Raw genomic sequence first — 15,276 nt, 5'->3', positions numbered from 1 at the left:
TCAACCCTTCCACGTCAGCGAATACGAAGTTGTACCATTGCCCAGTAACTTAGACGAGCACTACGTCGTATTTAGTTACGATACGTTGTGTATTCAATAGGTACGGTGATCGTATTGATTTAGGTCTCCAAGTTCCGGTACCACCGATGCATTTTACACTTTGCCGCACCTGTCAATTTCATAATCTTTTTTAGAACTGCAGAATCATATTCCTGTAGACTGGTAGTGTGCATAGCAGCCCGTAAGATGAGAAATGAATAGGAGCTCTCGGGTGCTACACACCCCCATACTTGGAAAAATAAAAAAATGATTCAAAAAAAGGTTTAAAAAATCTAAACTTTTTAAAATCAAAGATCATTGGGTATTGTACTTGTATAGAAATATTTCTCTAGGGAATTACTTTCAATGTACTCTAGATGAAAGGACTAAACTTGGAACGTCCCATGACCAGGTAGGCAGGTACTATTCATTTTATGTTCGTCATAATTTTTTTTTTGCCTTAGAGACCATGGAAATCATTTCTTTTCCAAACTTTTTTTACAAGTACAAACTTGATCATCCTTGGTTTCTAGAAAGGTTCAAATTTTTCTTTTTCCTTTTTTTGAAAATTACTACAACTTTTGGGGTGTATGGAGGTGCGTAGCACACGAGAGCCAAAAGTCCACATTACCTGTAAGTCAATAACTTCGAGGCTTGATAAACTAGAGTACTAGAGCTTCCCAAAATGACTAAAGTTGACCTTTAGCGAAATTACATCCTCCCTACCATTTGCCACGAGACAACAATAAATAGCCTTCATCTACTACATCCGTCTCGGTTTACAGGGCCTTCATCTACAACAATAAGGATGCATGCATGCGGCATTGCATCCACTATGGTATAAAAGCCGGCATACAACGTATGTAAGGCTATCGCCTCATAATAGGTGTTCTTCTATGGAAAGAGAGAAAGGTAGAGATGACAATATCACATGCCATATTTTATAACACGACCTTTGGACGCGACGTGAAAATAGTGGCAGTTTGTTCCGTGAGACTGGGAGATGTCAGGAGCTACTCCCTCAGATCTTTCTAAATTAACTCGAATTTACTATAAAGTTATACTATCCGAGTTAATTAAAAGAGATCGGGGGAGTAGAAGATAAATCCTTTTTGTTTCCGGATGTTCATCGGAACTTACTCGCTTGCCATATTTTCAATATGCCTGTAGCTCAAGCAGGCGTCCTGTCGCGACTTATTTGACCATGCTCGCCTAATACCAGCCAGCTTCTTTAAAATATGCCGAGACGAGCTGTGCCATGTAAGTACGATGATGATCTTGCTTAGTGTTGTTGGTCCGAGACAATAATGTGTTGTTCTCATTTTATGATAAATACTCCACAAGAAGCAAAATTGGTGCATATACAAAAAAAAAAATTATGGATTCTCACTAGAAATATCATTAGATAGAACAATAAAACAAATAAATGTATTGAATATATTGCCCACAAAATTACATTTGGACACCAAATATGATAAACTAATTAAACCAATAAGTTCGCAACCGAAGAAATAACCAAAGTAAAATTATAACAAATTCGACAAGTTAACGTTTACTGCTAACTGAAGCACAATATATTCAATCCTCTCTTTTGGTCTTCGATGGTATCTTGCTTTCTTTGGCAAGACATCTTGCTCATAAAATAGTGTTTATAGTACCTAATAATATCTTAAATGTCCTAAGTTCTAACTCAATGTCGTCCCACTCCATCTAGTTCCAACATGAAATAATCAAAATAAGGATTTGTAACATGGAGAAAATAGGAACGGAACCAATGAAGCATTTTCAGATCCATGGTCTGCCACATGATTCTTGTGGAGCAAATAGATCATGCTTCGCGTAGCATATAGTATAACTCCGTTTTGACAGGCTACCAGATGAATGAGGTCACTTAGAATAGTAGAAATAATTTATTGGTTTCCCTAAAAAGGGAAGTAATTTATTATTTGGGTATCGTTTTTGGTGGTTTGCAAGCATACTTTTTTTGTATACCCATTTATGTATACCATATAGAGTATTTTTTTAATAGAAAATTCAATTTTGACATTGATCCGGCCTTTTTCTGGTTAGATATCTCATGAAGAGTTGGAATGAATTTCAATCAAACAAGCGAATCACGACTGCAAGAGTGATTAATATCTATGTAAAAACAAGAAACAGAGAAAAAAAGTCGACTCTGAAGCAACTCCTCCGCAACACTGCCACAACACGCCTACGCTGATCGCCTTCTTCCCCTGCTACGTGTGCCAACATTTTTCGAATAATAATGCATATATTATTTGTCAAATTGTGGTTTATATATTTAAAGATATTAATTATTTGGCCATATTATATGAATAATACAATTATTATTGATAATAATAATAAATGAATAAAAACATAATTATTTCATATTAAAATTCCTCACATTTTTCTAATAATAATGCATATATTATTTGTCCATTGCGGTTTACAGATTTAAAGATATTAATTATTTGACCATATTATATGAATAATGCAATTATTATTTGATAATAATAATAAATGAATAAAAACATGATTATTTCATATTCAAATTCCTCACATTTTTATAGTAATAATGCATATATTATTTTTCCAATTACGGTTTACAGATTTAAAATTAATTATTTGGCCATATTATATGAAAATGCAAATATTATTGATAATAATAATAATAATAATAATAATAAAATGAATAAAACACAATTATTTCATATTCAAATTTCTCACATTTTTCTAATAATAATGCATATATTATTTGTCCAATTGCGGTTTACCGATTGTTTTTGGTTTCAAAAAATACAGAAATATGACACAATGGTATAAGAGTTAATAGGATTGATATGGTAGTATTACAACAAGGTAAAATCACATTCGCGGGAGCACAACAGGAAAGAACTGAGGAGTTAAGCGTGCTGAGTGTGGAGTAGTATGAGGATGGGTGACTGAACGAGATGTGATGACCAAGTCTACTATTTAACTATAGATTAAATATAATTAGTGTTAAAAATGGTCCAAATGAGAGAGTTCTGCCTCTATTTTAAGCCCTCCACGTCGACACACGCGCTGTTTCCCCTTTGGCATTGTTACCTTTTCATTAGGCTAATAATTCTGGAGAACATGAGGTCCTAAAAAATTCATGGACGTGGCTACTTCTCGGTCAACCAAGAATCAACTTTTTTTTGAAACAAACCAACCAAGAATCAACTTAATTCTTGCCCACCTAATTTCATGTGTATTTCACGAGCAACTACCGCAAAAGATATGTAGTTGCACATCCATGTGCAATTCCATATCCATATGTAATTCTCGTATGCACGTATCACGATGAAAATCTAGCGTGTGTTTAGTTAGAATATGACTAATATAATTCTTGATCAACCTAGAATTAGCAAAGGATAAGGATTCTGATCCTTCGGAGGTTGCGTTGTTAGCAACCTCCGGGTCGTCCGGAGCACGATCGATCAAGCGTCTTCATGTACCACACGTGTACGGATCCCACCGTGTCGCTCCTTATTTCCGTTTCCTTACCTTCTTGCAGTCACGAGCCACCAATGTTCTAGCCACCCGCCGCCGCAGATAGCCTCGTGCGTCGCCGCCAAGGCCGCCGGACTCGTCTCCGGCGACCTGTTGTCCTCGTTCCTATCGCACCGCCGCTGCTATAGCCTCGCTCCGCCAGCCCAATCCCGCCACCAGTGCAGAGCGCTCGTCTAGATGGAGCTTACCGGCGTTGCCCTACTCAGCCATGCCATCACTGAAGGTCATGGCAGGGAGTGGCCGGAGTAGGGAATTTTGGACCGGAGGTTGCTGTTGCTAGGCCTCACCGGGGAGTAACAGGGCTATGTAGCGGCGGCGTCCCTCCGCGCAGCCGGTCCTAGGTGCAACTTCAGCAACCCGACCTCAGGCTACCGCCCATGACAACCTCCACTGCAGCTTGCTTCCATTGGTGGTTGCCGATGCCCCCATCAGTGGTCGACGATGCTTCCATCGGTGCTGTAAGGAACATCTTCACCAGCGGTGCTTCGTCGCGTTGCTGCAAATGTCTACCGTGGAAGCTGCATGCGCGGTTGATGGCGGTGCTGCATGCGGTTGACGGCATAGCTGCAAGCAGCCATAGCTCATACTCGTGGCGGTATTTCGCCGAAGCTGCAAAGGTATTTCGTCAGAGCTGCAAAGGTGTACTATTTTAGGTCATTTGTGTTACAAAGTAGTTGACGATGTTACAAGGATGCTACAATGATATAAATGGTTTGCTGTAATTGGAGCATAATTTTTTTGCCATAAGGTCTCCGACGGGGTCGGTTTAGCTTCAAGAGCGTAAAGTTTTTGCTACAAAGTCTCCGACAAGGTATCAGCTGGTCTTTTTTTTTATATTTTAGACAACCAATAAATCAAAAGCGGGTGATTTTTTTGGTGCGACAGCCGGGTTCTTTTTTGTAGAAAATGGACCGTGTCACGTGGAGAAACAGGAGGCTGGAAGGAATTTGAACCTACGATGGATTACCAGCGCTACCCATTAGCAAAAGGGAAAATACATTAGACTAACTAGATGATACCCCGTTGCTGCGAGAATTCATAAAAAAGTTACATATAGTAAATTTTGTAAGCCTGCAAATTTCTCGAGATAGAATAAGACCATCATATACTCGATATAACTTGCGTGAAATGAGTTAATATTTGTTGATGCTGCAGACAAAGTATTTGACTAATAGGTCACACTAATTGAATAATTAAAATGTTTAGGAAACCATAGCAATGAAACATTTCTTCCAAAAAATCATATGAATAGTTCTAACTTGCCCGATATTGCCAGATTAGTTGAGTAAGTAATTTTTTGTACAGCTGCATGAGCCTCGGCCATGTTGTTCCCAGTAGTTCACATCAAAATGATAAGTGAGTGTATCGGAAAGCAATTGCATATGTATACCACACATTCATTGATAGGTTTTATAGTGAAAACCTTTTTTTTCATAGGGTATGACGAAAACCGTTTGAAATGTTATAATCAAGTATATGTTTTGCCGCACATAATTAAGTAGGGTCAGCTTCCATTCTCCTAAAAACTCACTTCAACAGGAGAGTAAAGCTAATCATGCAAAGCTGAATAGAAAATAGTTCTTAAACATGGTAAATTAGTGATTGGAAATTTGCAGTCAACAAACGCTATATAGAATGCACTCAAAGCATAGTAATTTACAATATGATACCAAACTCAAATGATTTGGAAGAAATTTAAGAAGGTAATCAGTGGAAAGAAACATGCATTCTAGGACATCTAATCAGGAATACTGATTTTGAGTAACAAACCTGTACAAAAATTGGATCCGAAATGCAGTTATACATAACTGCACATGTCAATATATTATTATTACTTTCCATGCTACTCATCACTAATCTAAAGCAACAATCACGGTGGCCTAAAAGTGGAGCTTCAAAATAGTTAATCCCAAGTTGATTGGTGGCAACAACTGGCTGTCGAACCACCATTCAGAGGCAAAAATGAGTGCTAACAATGCTCGATCAGTTAACAGCCAGAAGACTCCAATTAACCTTAGATTGATATTACCAGTCTTCTACATCCTGTTCAAAGAAGATGTAAAAATAAAATAGATGGAACACAATACCAAAACTTAAGTTTTTGCCCTGAAAACACCATGTCTAAGAGCATCCCCACTCGTTGGCGCTCCCCACGCTCAAATCCGGCGAAATTTTCGTCCGGATTGGATCAATTTTTGGCATGGGGGGCAGTATATTTCCAGTTGTGTGCTCCCCAAGCGGCGTTTCTCGGAGAAAAAGAGGATGGCCCGGGGAGTCCGGACGAAAGAGGAGACACGTGGGCGTGGGCGGTTGGTTTTGCTCCATCCGGAGTCCCCGAGCGCTCCCCGGGGGGCCGGGGATAGCGTGGGATCGCCGGATGAATTTAGACCCAAATCCGGACGAAATCGAGGAACCAGAGGCGCGACTGGGCCAGATTCCGCCGTCCGGATGTAAAAAACGGCTCGTGGAGGCTTCTCAGGGAGACGAGTGGAGATGCTCTAAGCATCCATATACTATATGTCTCCTTCCTCTGCAAGCCCACGCCTTTGAGGCGGTCACCACATGCGGCTCCTTTCACTTGCCATTGGAAGATGGGTGATGAAAGAAAAATTATTGTAACAACATCCGATGGATGAACTAACCAACTTATTGATCGATCGCTAGCAGCGTCTGTTCTGAAGACGGATAATGCCCATAGTGGCATGGTGGTTGCCTTTCTGGGAAGAGGTAATATATGGCGTGAGGGATAGGCCTACCTAGTGGGAATTAAAGAGAAGGAGAGAGGATTAGTAGAGAGTTAACGATCGCAACATGGAACGTTAGCTTCGTTAGAAGGAGAACTGAAGGCAAAACTTTTTGAGCTCCCTAATAATGCTATAAACATAATTTTTTTTATAATGCGGTGGATGACATGGTGAATAATGATGTAAGTTACGTAGCCATTTGCCTCCCTACGTACCCCTTCGCTCCTGACCTCAGGCGATTAGGGTTATCTGCCTCCCATCGGCGGCCGCCTCCGATCTGGCCGCCTCTGTGGCCTTTGGGCCATGGAGGTGGGGCAGATCACGGCCCTCGTCGGTGGGAGGGCTCCGTTTTCCAGTTTTGGGAGCTTCCTTTTCCGTCTTTAGGGCTTTTGTTTGTAGGGGCGGCGCTCAGGTGGTGGTGGCGGCGCCTCGTGCAATAATATTTCCCCGGCTTCAACCCCATCTCGACGGCTACGTCGAGAAGCTTGTGGGTATGGTGTGGTCTTCGAGGATTTTGTCCGGCCGTGGGGATCTTCGGATCGTCAAGGAGCTTCATCGGCAGCTCATCCTACTTCTTCGTCTCCGGGACGGATGTGGTCTTTTCGACCCGTTCAGCGACTTCCCGTCCGCAATCAACAATGTCAGGCTGGCTCAGGGAGGAGCAGCAGCGGCGGCGCGCCGTCGACACGGTCTGGAGGTTGAAGATGAAGGGCTTCTCAAGGATCTCGTTGTAATTTTCATTTTTCTTGAGCTGCTTTGTACTGTTCGGTGTTTCTTTTAATGCCAGTGTCCTATTCACAAAAAAAAAAGAATAATGATGTAAGTTTTGCATGATTTGGCAAATTAAGATTGGTCAAGGATACTTTACAGTGGATAGACGGCATGTAAAGAGAAATGGGATCACGCTTAAGAATAGAAAGATTTCTCCCATGAGTTTGATGTCCTGTTCGTCCCTAACCTCCCGACACACCACCGCCGCCTCTTGATCTCTCTGCTACAGCCTCTCCTCGCCGCTGGCCACCACAATCATCCCCTCTGCCTGCCAAGTCCATCTCCCTCGCCGACTCCGAGGGCCAAGGGCCGGCGGGAAAGCTTGGAGGAAGCCTGCCAGACCTGCTGCCGTCGGCGCCCACCTCCGCGAGCTGCTGCTGCAGCCGGCCACCATTCAAACCTGCGAGGGCTCTCTGTGCTACCTATCCGCGTTGCGCGCCGCCCCGCGCGCCTACCGAGCACTTAACCATGTCGTCGTCACTGGCGTCCTCGTCCTACCGCCGCAGGATCCTCGACTCCAAGGTGGCGGCCACCCACGCGCTCTACTCTTCCCGCCTCCCCTCCCGCTCCAGGCAGACTGCGCACACCAGGATTGGCGCCGCCACCACAGGTAGAACCTTCTCAAGCAATCCAATTAATCCCGGTGCGAACGGATAAGAGTGAACCCGATAACTGGAACACACCGAACCTGCATGTGGAAATGCCTGTTAGGTGCACTTATTGTTTTCTCTGCAGACCTCCGTGTCTCATGGATGTACGTACAATGAGCTCATACATGCTATCCCGATTGCATTTTTTTCATCCAGTAACTAGTTTGCAAGTGTGTGTTTAAGCATGTGCAGATTGAACTGCCTGGAATTTAGGGACAATATACCTTCATAGTTAAAGAAGGAACTAAGATAGCAAGAAAAAAATATATGTGATAAAAGTCCAGTTCTTTTAAAATTAACCAGTTAATGCTCATAAGTTGCTTGTGGCAATGCCTATTAGTACTCTGTTGCAGGTCATTTATCAGTTTCGTATTCTCCTGATTAAGTTAGTTACTAGGCGTACCAGTTCGTCAGCAGTCAGCATAGCCTTTTTGCATGGTGAATCATGACAGAAACCCAATCTCATTCTTGTACCTATGGCTAGCATCATGTAAATGACAAGTAGTAAAGGAAAAATATATATTTTTACGCACAACAGCACAAGAAATGTTCTATCTTGGTATGGTCTAAATTCCCAGTCCTAGCCATTGAAGCCCTGCAGCTTACCTATACCTCACTGTACTGATTAGATTTCATTTAGCAAAATGAGCTACACTGCGTAAATGCTACTCAATACATTTTTGTTGGTTCTAGCTAATTCTTTGCATGTTTAACCTGTTTGACTATTGTTGGTTGCTTCTCATGTGCAATACTAGTAGTCTAGTGGTATTTGACACCGCTGTAGTTTTAGCCCTTTTGATGTTTCATCGGTTCTGCTCTATTGATTTTGGCTATCTCTTTCAGCTCACAGAGTTGAGAGTAGCATTATCAGTGTCCTAACTATGCATCACTGGGAGACCTTGAATCACATGGCCTACAAATTTGGGAAGCTTGACAAGGTTCATGGAAAACTAGCCTTGAAGATACTGGGTTCTATTGTGCAACAATCAGGCTTAGAGCGAATTACCCATATTTACTGCATGACTGCTCATATCCTCATCCAAGCTCAAATGCATCCACAAGCAATATCAGTGTTGAAACATCTTGCTGGAGGAGGCTTCTCTTGCAGTGCTATATTGAGCGCTCTTTTGCGAACTATCTCGCGTTGTGATTCCAGTCCCATGGTTTTTGACCTTCTTATCAACGCATATCTGAAGGAAAAGAAAGTTCTTGATGCAAGTAAGGCGATTTTATTGATGGATGCATGCGGATTTAAGGCTTCAGCTCGTTCTTGCAATGCTGTCCTTAATGGTCTTGTGGAAGTTGGGGAATCAAAACATGTGTGGTTCTTCTTTAAAGAAAGTCTGGCCAGGAAGTTCCCTTTGGATGTCATCACTTGCAACATTGTGCTGAATTCTCTGTGCCTTGAGGGTAACCTTAAAAGTGCTAATCTTATGCTACAAAATATGAAGAGTTGCTCCTTAGCAAATGTGGTTACTTATAATACAATACTTTACTGGTATGTTAAGAAGGGAAGGTTCAAGGCTGCCATGTGTGTCTTAGAAGATATGGAGAAGAATTGTGTAGAGCCAGATGTATATACTTACAACATCATGATAGATAAGTTATGTAGAATGAAGAGGAGTGCACGTGCCTACCTTTTGCTCAAAAGAATGAGGGAAGATAACTTATCACCTGATGAATGTACATATAATACTTTGATCAAAGGTTTCTTTGATGAAGGTAAGATGAAAATTGCTATCTATATCTTCAACGAAATGCTGAAACAGAGCCTGAAACCAAGTCTAGCTACTTACACTACCTTGATTGATGGGTATTGCCGAAATGGGACCACTGATGAAGCTTTAAGAGTTCTATGTGAAATGCAAGTTGCTGGTGTACAACCAAGTGAATTAACTTACAGTGCCATGCTGAATGGTTATTGCAAAGCTTCCATGCTGGGACATGCAATGAATCTTATGGAAGTTCTGAAAGCAAGAGGTACAACAATCAATAGGACTATGTATACTATTCTGATTGATGGTTTCTGTCAGCTAGGAGTGGTTTCTAAGGCCAAACAAATATTAAAGTGCATGCTTGTTGATGGGATTAATCCAGATGTTATTACTTACTCAGCATTGATTAATGGTATGTGCAAGATGGGTAAGCTGGATGAAACAAAAGAGATTTTGCCAAGGATGCAAAAAACTGGAGTTTTGCCTAATGAGGTGCTTTATACAACTCTAGTTTGCTATTGTTGTAAGGCTGGATATGTCAGAGAAGCACTGAAGTATTTTGTGGACATCTATCGAAGGGGCCTAACTGCCAATTCATTCATCCATAATACGTTATTATGCTCTTTGTATGGAAAAGGAATGATTGCACAGGCTGAGCAATTCAAACAATACATGTCTAGGATGCAGATATCATTTGATGTCGCCGCTTTCAACTGTATAATAGACTACTACTGCACCAAAGGTAACATGCATGAGGCATTCTCAGTGTATGATAATATGGGTAGATATGGTTGTTCTCCAAATGTTTACACATATAGGAATTTGCTTAGAGGATTATGCAAGGGAGGCCACTTGGTACAAGCAAAGGAGTTCATGGCCTGCCTTGTTGACATACCTTCTGCCATTGATCAGAAAACCTTTAATGCATTACTTCTAGGGATCTGCAAAGATGGGACACTAGATGAAGCTCTGGATTTATGTGAGAAAATGGTTACAAGTAACTTTCTACCTGACATTCATACCTACACGATTCTTCTTAGTGGTTTTTGCAGAAAAGGTAAAATTGTACCCGCGGTCATCTTGTTGCAGATGATGTTGCAGAAAGGGTTTGTCCCAGATATTGTTACATATACATGTTTGTTGAATGGTTTGATCAAGGAAGGCCAACTTAAGGTTGCTTCTTACCTGTTCCAGGAGATCATATGCAAAGAAGGCATGTATGCTGATTGTATTGCCTACAACTCAATGATAAATGGGTACCTAAAGGCAGGAATGATACATAAAGTAGATATGATGATTTGTGATATGCATCGTAATGAGGTTTCTCCAAACCCGGCTAGTTATAATATTCTTATGCATGGGCACATCAAGAAGGGACATTTATCAAGATCTATTTATCTCTACAAAGATATGGTAAGGAAAGGGATTAGGCCAAACAATGTGACATATCGTTTGCTTATGCTTGGACTTACCAAACAGGGAATGATTGAAATTGCAGTCAAGTTCTTGGAAAAGATGGTCTTAGAAGGCATTTATCCTGATAAGTTAGATTTTGACTTACTCATAGCTGCATGTAGTGAAAAATCTAGGATGCCAAATGCTTTACAGCTTTTCAACTGTATGAAGCGGTTATATATGTCACCTAGCAGCAGAGCATACAGTGCCATGATAAATGGATTAATCAGGAAAAACTGGTTGCAGCAGAGTTGTGATGTTTTACGTGACATGGTTGAAAGTGGGCTTGAACCAAAGCATACACACTATATTGCCTTAATCAATGCAAAATGCAGGATTGGGGACATCAATGGAGCATTCAGGCTTAAAGAGGAAATGGCAGCTCTTGGTGTTGTGCCAGCTGAAGTTGCTGAAAGCTCAATTGTTAGAGGTCTTAGTAAATGTGGAAAGGTTGAAGAGGGTATCATAGTTTTCTGTAGCATAATACGTGCAGGATTGGTGCCAACCATTGCTACTTTCACTACCCTAATGCATGGTCTGTGTAAAGAAGGCAAGATTGTTGATGCTTTGGACCTCAAAAGGTCAATGGAGTTGTATGGATTGAAGATTGATGTTGTCACCTATAATGTTCTAATCACAGGTCTGTGCAAGCATCAGTGTGTTTCTGATGCATTAGATCTTTATGAAGAGATGAAATCTAAGCAACTTCAACCGAACCTTACAACATACGCCACAATAGCTGGAGCCATCTATGCATCAGGCAGAATTCTGGAGGGAGAGACACTACTCAATGATATAGAAGATAGGGGCTTTGTTCCCTCATATAAGGATCAAAGTCCTGAATGGAGGTTGAAAAATGCAGTGAGGAAGTTAAACATGATAAGAAATTGCCGAAAAGCTATAACATCTGAGGATGAGGTCGAGCCACTGCATGCAGATCATGAATCCATGCCTGCCAAAGACTGAAATCCTCTAGAAATTGAACTTTTCCACTTCAAAGGAAGTGATACATTTAATCGACATATATATGTATCAGTACCTTTGAGATTCCTTCTCCAAATCGCCATTTAGCTCATCGATTGTTTTTGCAATGGTAAGTTGTCTTCTCTCCCCAACATTCTACTTGCGGCAAGGAAAGGACATATCAGGTGCATCTGTTCACTTTAATGTTACAATCTAAGTTGCTGGATGTCAGCATATAAGAACATAGTTACTTGCTTTGCTTTGTTCCACCATTTACTGGGCAGTGCTGCTATTTTTGCATTTTTTCTTCCTTGCTGCATAAACATAGTGTAGGGTGGCAAGGTTGCAGCTTTGCTGTGCTATATGTACAGTTTTCAGTAGAAAGACTCTGCGTATATATTTTTTTTGAATGTAGAAGAAACAAGAGCTCAACCGGTAGAAAATGGGTAAAGAGTAAAATATAGTATAGTTACTACTCGCATAACTGGAGAACAATATGTACTCTCTAGGAAGGAGAGATTACCCTTGTGCTAATGTTAAGAGTTTCTTTTTTTTAAATGTGCAACTTACATTAGCTTCAAATTTCAGCACATGGCTGGACTAGCATCCCAAATGAAGAAATCTTGTGCAAGAGATATGTATTCCATTTGGATGAAATGATGAAGTGTTTCCGTAGGCACATGGCCACTGAGTGTCTCAAGTGAGCAGGATTGGTTGGATTTGTTATGGGTAAGTTTATTACTTGTTGGATGAACTTGATTGTACTTCTGTTCGTGTTACACAAACACACAGAAGTGAATACATTCGGAACATTAGTGCTAGCAAAGTCTCTAGTTAAACTCTAGGATTCCAAATAAGCAGTGAATTATGTAGGTCTGAAACATTGTAGTGAAAGAACTTCAAAGCTCAGGATGATGATTAACATTGTGTGCTAATTTCCAGGTTAATTGTGCACTGGTAATTTTCAATCTTAATTATGTATTCAAGTTCCATTTGTTAATTCATTTTATGACCGGTCTATAGAACATAGTTTTTACATCGCATTATCTTTTTTTTTATTCTGGTCATTATTGTAGGAAACTATGAAATTGTTCTGTTTATAACTTTATATCAATATATGTTTCCCTATTTTTTTGTACAGATCATACAAAACAAATTCATATATCATTTCGGAGGACAGATCTCAAGAACCATGAAGTTTCCAAGCATAAGAATAAGACAGTCCTCCGCTGTGGACGGGAGGTATTTATAAGTGCACGTCACATAGAAGAGAAGGACTCATTGTTGTTCACATTCGCTCCTGTTTTGAGGCTCTGGTCCTTGATTCTGATTATTGTGAAAAAATGGTTTCTTGTTCCGGCATCAAAGTTACTTGTAATGCTCAACAAAGAGGTGTGGATTATGTTGATATTTTGAATAGCTCCTGCGGTGACACCACAAGATCATGGGGAAGCAAAAGATTTCCTACATATGAAATGGGCAACTCAGGCCATCCTAGAAAAATAGCGAAGACAGTCATAAATATTCACCCGAGGATTCAGGTTGCATTTTAATTCTCTTCCCCATTAGCATTAGTTTCTGAATTATGTGTTCACAATACAGTTTATATCACATAAGATTATATTGTCATCGTTTTCACTGTTGACATTTTGTACAGAAGAGGACACTGAGGATAAAAAGGCAGCCACAAAATACTCCTCTGTGGATTCAGATTACATTTTATTCTCTTTCTGCGTCAACATTACGTTCTGAATTATATGCTCAGAATACACTATATTAGATTTTATTATTGTCATTTTCACTGTTAAGGATTCTGTACCGGAGAAGACACTGAGGACAGAAAGACAAGTACAAAATATTCATCCGAGGATTCAGGTTACATTTTGATTCTCTCTGGCTATCTGCATTAACATTACTTTCTGAATCATATGTTTGCATTTAGACCTTATTATTGATGTTTCCACCATTGACGGTTCTGACAATCCGCGTTAAGAAGGAAGCATATAATGGATTATCAAGACGCCATTGGTAGAATGAAACAACTTGGTATTCATTAAGCTCCCTCTTTCTGATTGTGTTAAAAAGTTTCAGTGGAAATTGCTCCTTATTCAGGATACAACCATGGTCTTAAAGCACTTCATGATCTCTTGACTCTGATGAATCCAGAGGTCTCTCAAAGCCTTTCTACATATTATCACCAACTGCATGTATGTATGACTAGGGAGCAGGAGAAGCATGTTGCCCCCTTCAGTCCAGGTTCCCATTTACGTGTCAATAATAAGCAAGGGCAGTGTTGGTGTCAACAATGTCTATGCTGTAGTAAGTCCAAATCTTTTCTGGGCACATGTTTGAGATAGGAAATGTAGTCCTTGTTCACTATATTTTCTTGAACCTGTTAAGGTTTCAGCTAACCTGTTGTTCTAATGCAACATTTTATGTCTGGAAACAGGCCATTTGCAAGAAGTATGCTGCTGCGCATCTCCCAACCGAAATTAGGCTGTGGCACTCATGAGGGCAGAGAGGAGCAGGACCTGAGAAGTCAAGATGCATCCGAGGATTGGCAACGCACGAATGCTCGGGGGAGGAGGTTGGCACAAGTTTGTTTGTCCACGACAACCGTCTGGAAGTCTGAAATATCTGCCTGTTCCAGCTGATGTCGAACCAAAGGAGGCTTACGATGATGGTGCAACATTATTCGTCACAATGTCAAGGGTTAGTTTCTAGTTTCCAGCACAAGGGAGTGATAGAGTCTCTGGTGGTATTCTGCACATTCGCTTTTGGTGGTTTTGCAATCCGTTGTGTGTGGGGGCGGTACAGCTACTCTTAGGGTGTGTTCGGTTCTAGAACGAGAGGGAATGGAATGGAATGGTTCCATTCCGAAGTCATGGAACGGTTCCGACACCGTGTTCGGTTCGGCAAAAATCGAGGAACGGAACGGTTCCATTTTCTGTTCGGTTGGGGGAACTGGGAGTGGAACGGAATATCCATAATCATGCTTAAAATGCTAATAATTTGAGCTTAAACTTAATCTTCCATCTCAAAATTATAATTCACGCATATTTTGGCTCAAAATATTTGCACAATGCTCAAATCAAATTACACAAGTGCTCGGGCGGCTGCCCACGCGTGCTCCCGCCGCCGCCTGCTTCGCGCCGCCGCCTGCGTGCGTGCCTGGCCCACAACCGCCGCGTGTGCTCGCGCCGCCGCCGCGGGGCCGTCGGCTGAGCTCCAGGGCGTGCCTGGCCGCCTCCTCCGCCGCGGGGCTGCCGGCCGAGCTCCCGCGCGTGCCTGGCCGCCTCCTCCGCCGCGGGGCCGCCGGCCGAGCTCCCGCGCGTGGCTGGCCCAGCCGCCGTGCGTGCTCGCACCACCGCAGCGTGCGTGCATGGTCGCCTCCTCCGCCGC

The 15,276-nt window shown here is 41.5% G+C and overlaps 1 protein-coding gene across 1 annotated transcript; it reads left to right on the top strand.

The window, feature by feature from the left end:
- The first annotated feature begins 7,500 nt into the window (after window positions 1–7,500).
- Window positions 7,501–14,700, top strand: LOC124703434 (pentatricopeptide repeat-containing protein At5g55840-like). Its single transcript, XM_047235649.1, has 8 exons — window positions 7,501–7,701; window positions 8,585–12,004; window positions 12,463–12,603; window positions 13,016–13,415; window positions 13,532–13,749; window positions 13,868–13,920; window positions 14,096–14,193; window positions 14,324–14,700. Exons 1-2 carry the CDS (start codon window positions 7,560–7,562, stop codon window positions 11,875–11,877), a joined length of 3,435 nt encoding a protein of 1,144 aa, XP_047091605.1. The 5' UTR covers window positions 7,501–7,559; the 3' UTR covers window positions 11,878–12,004; window positions 12,463–12,603; window positions 13,016–13,415; window positions 13,532–13,749; window positions 13,868–13,920; window positions 14,096–14,193; window positions 14,324–14,700.
- Window positions 14,701–15,276: the final 576 nt, after the last annotated feature.

Source organism: Lolium rigidum, chromosome 3, assembly GCF_022539505.1.
Source record: "Lolium rigidum isolate FL_2022 chromosome 3, APGP_CSIRO_Lrig_0.1, whole genome shotgun sequence".
NCBI lineage: Eukaryota > Viridiplantae > Streptophyta > Magnoliopsida > Poales > Poaceae > Lolium > Lolium rigidum.
Note: the sequence above shows the minus strand (reverse complement) of the source record. Positions and strands in the feature narration are given on the sequence as shown.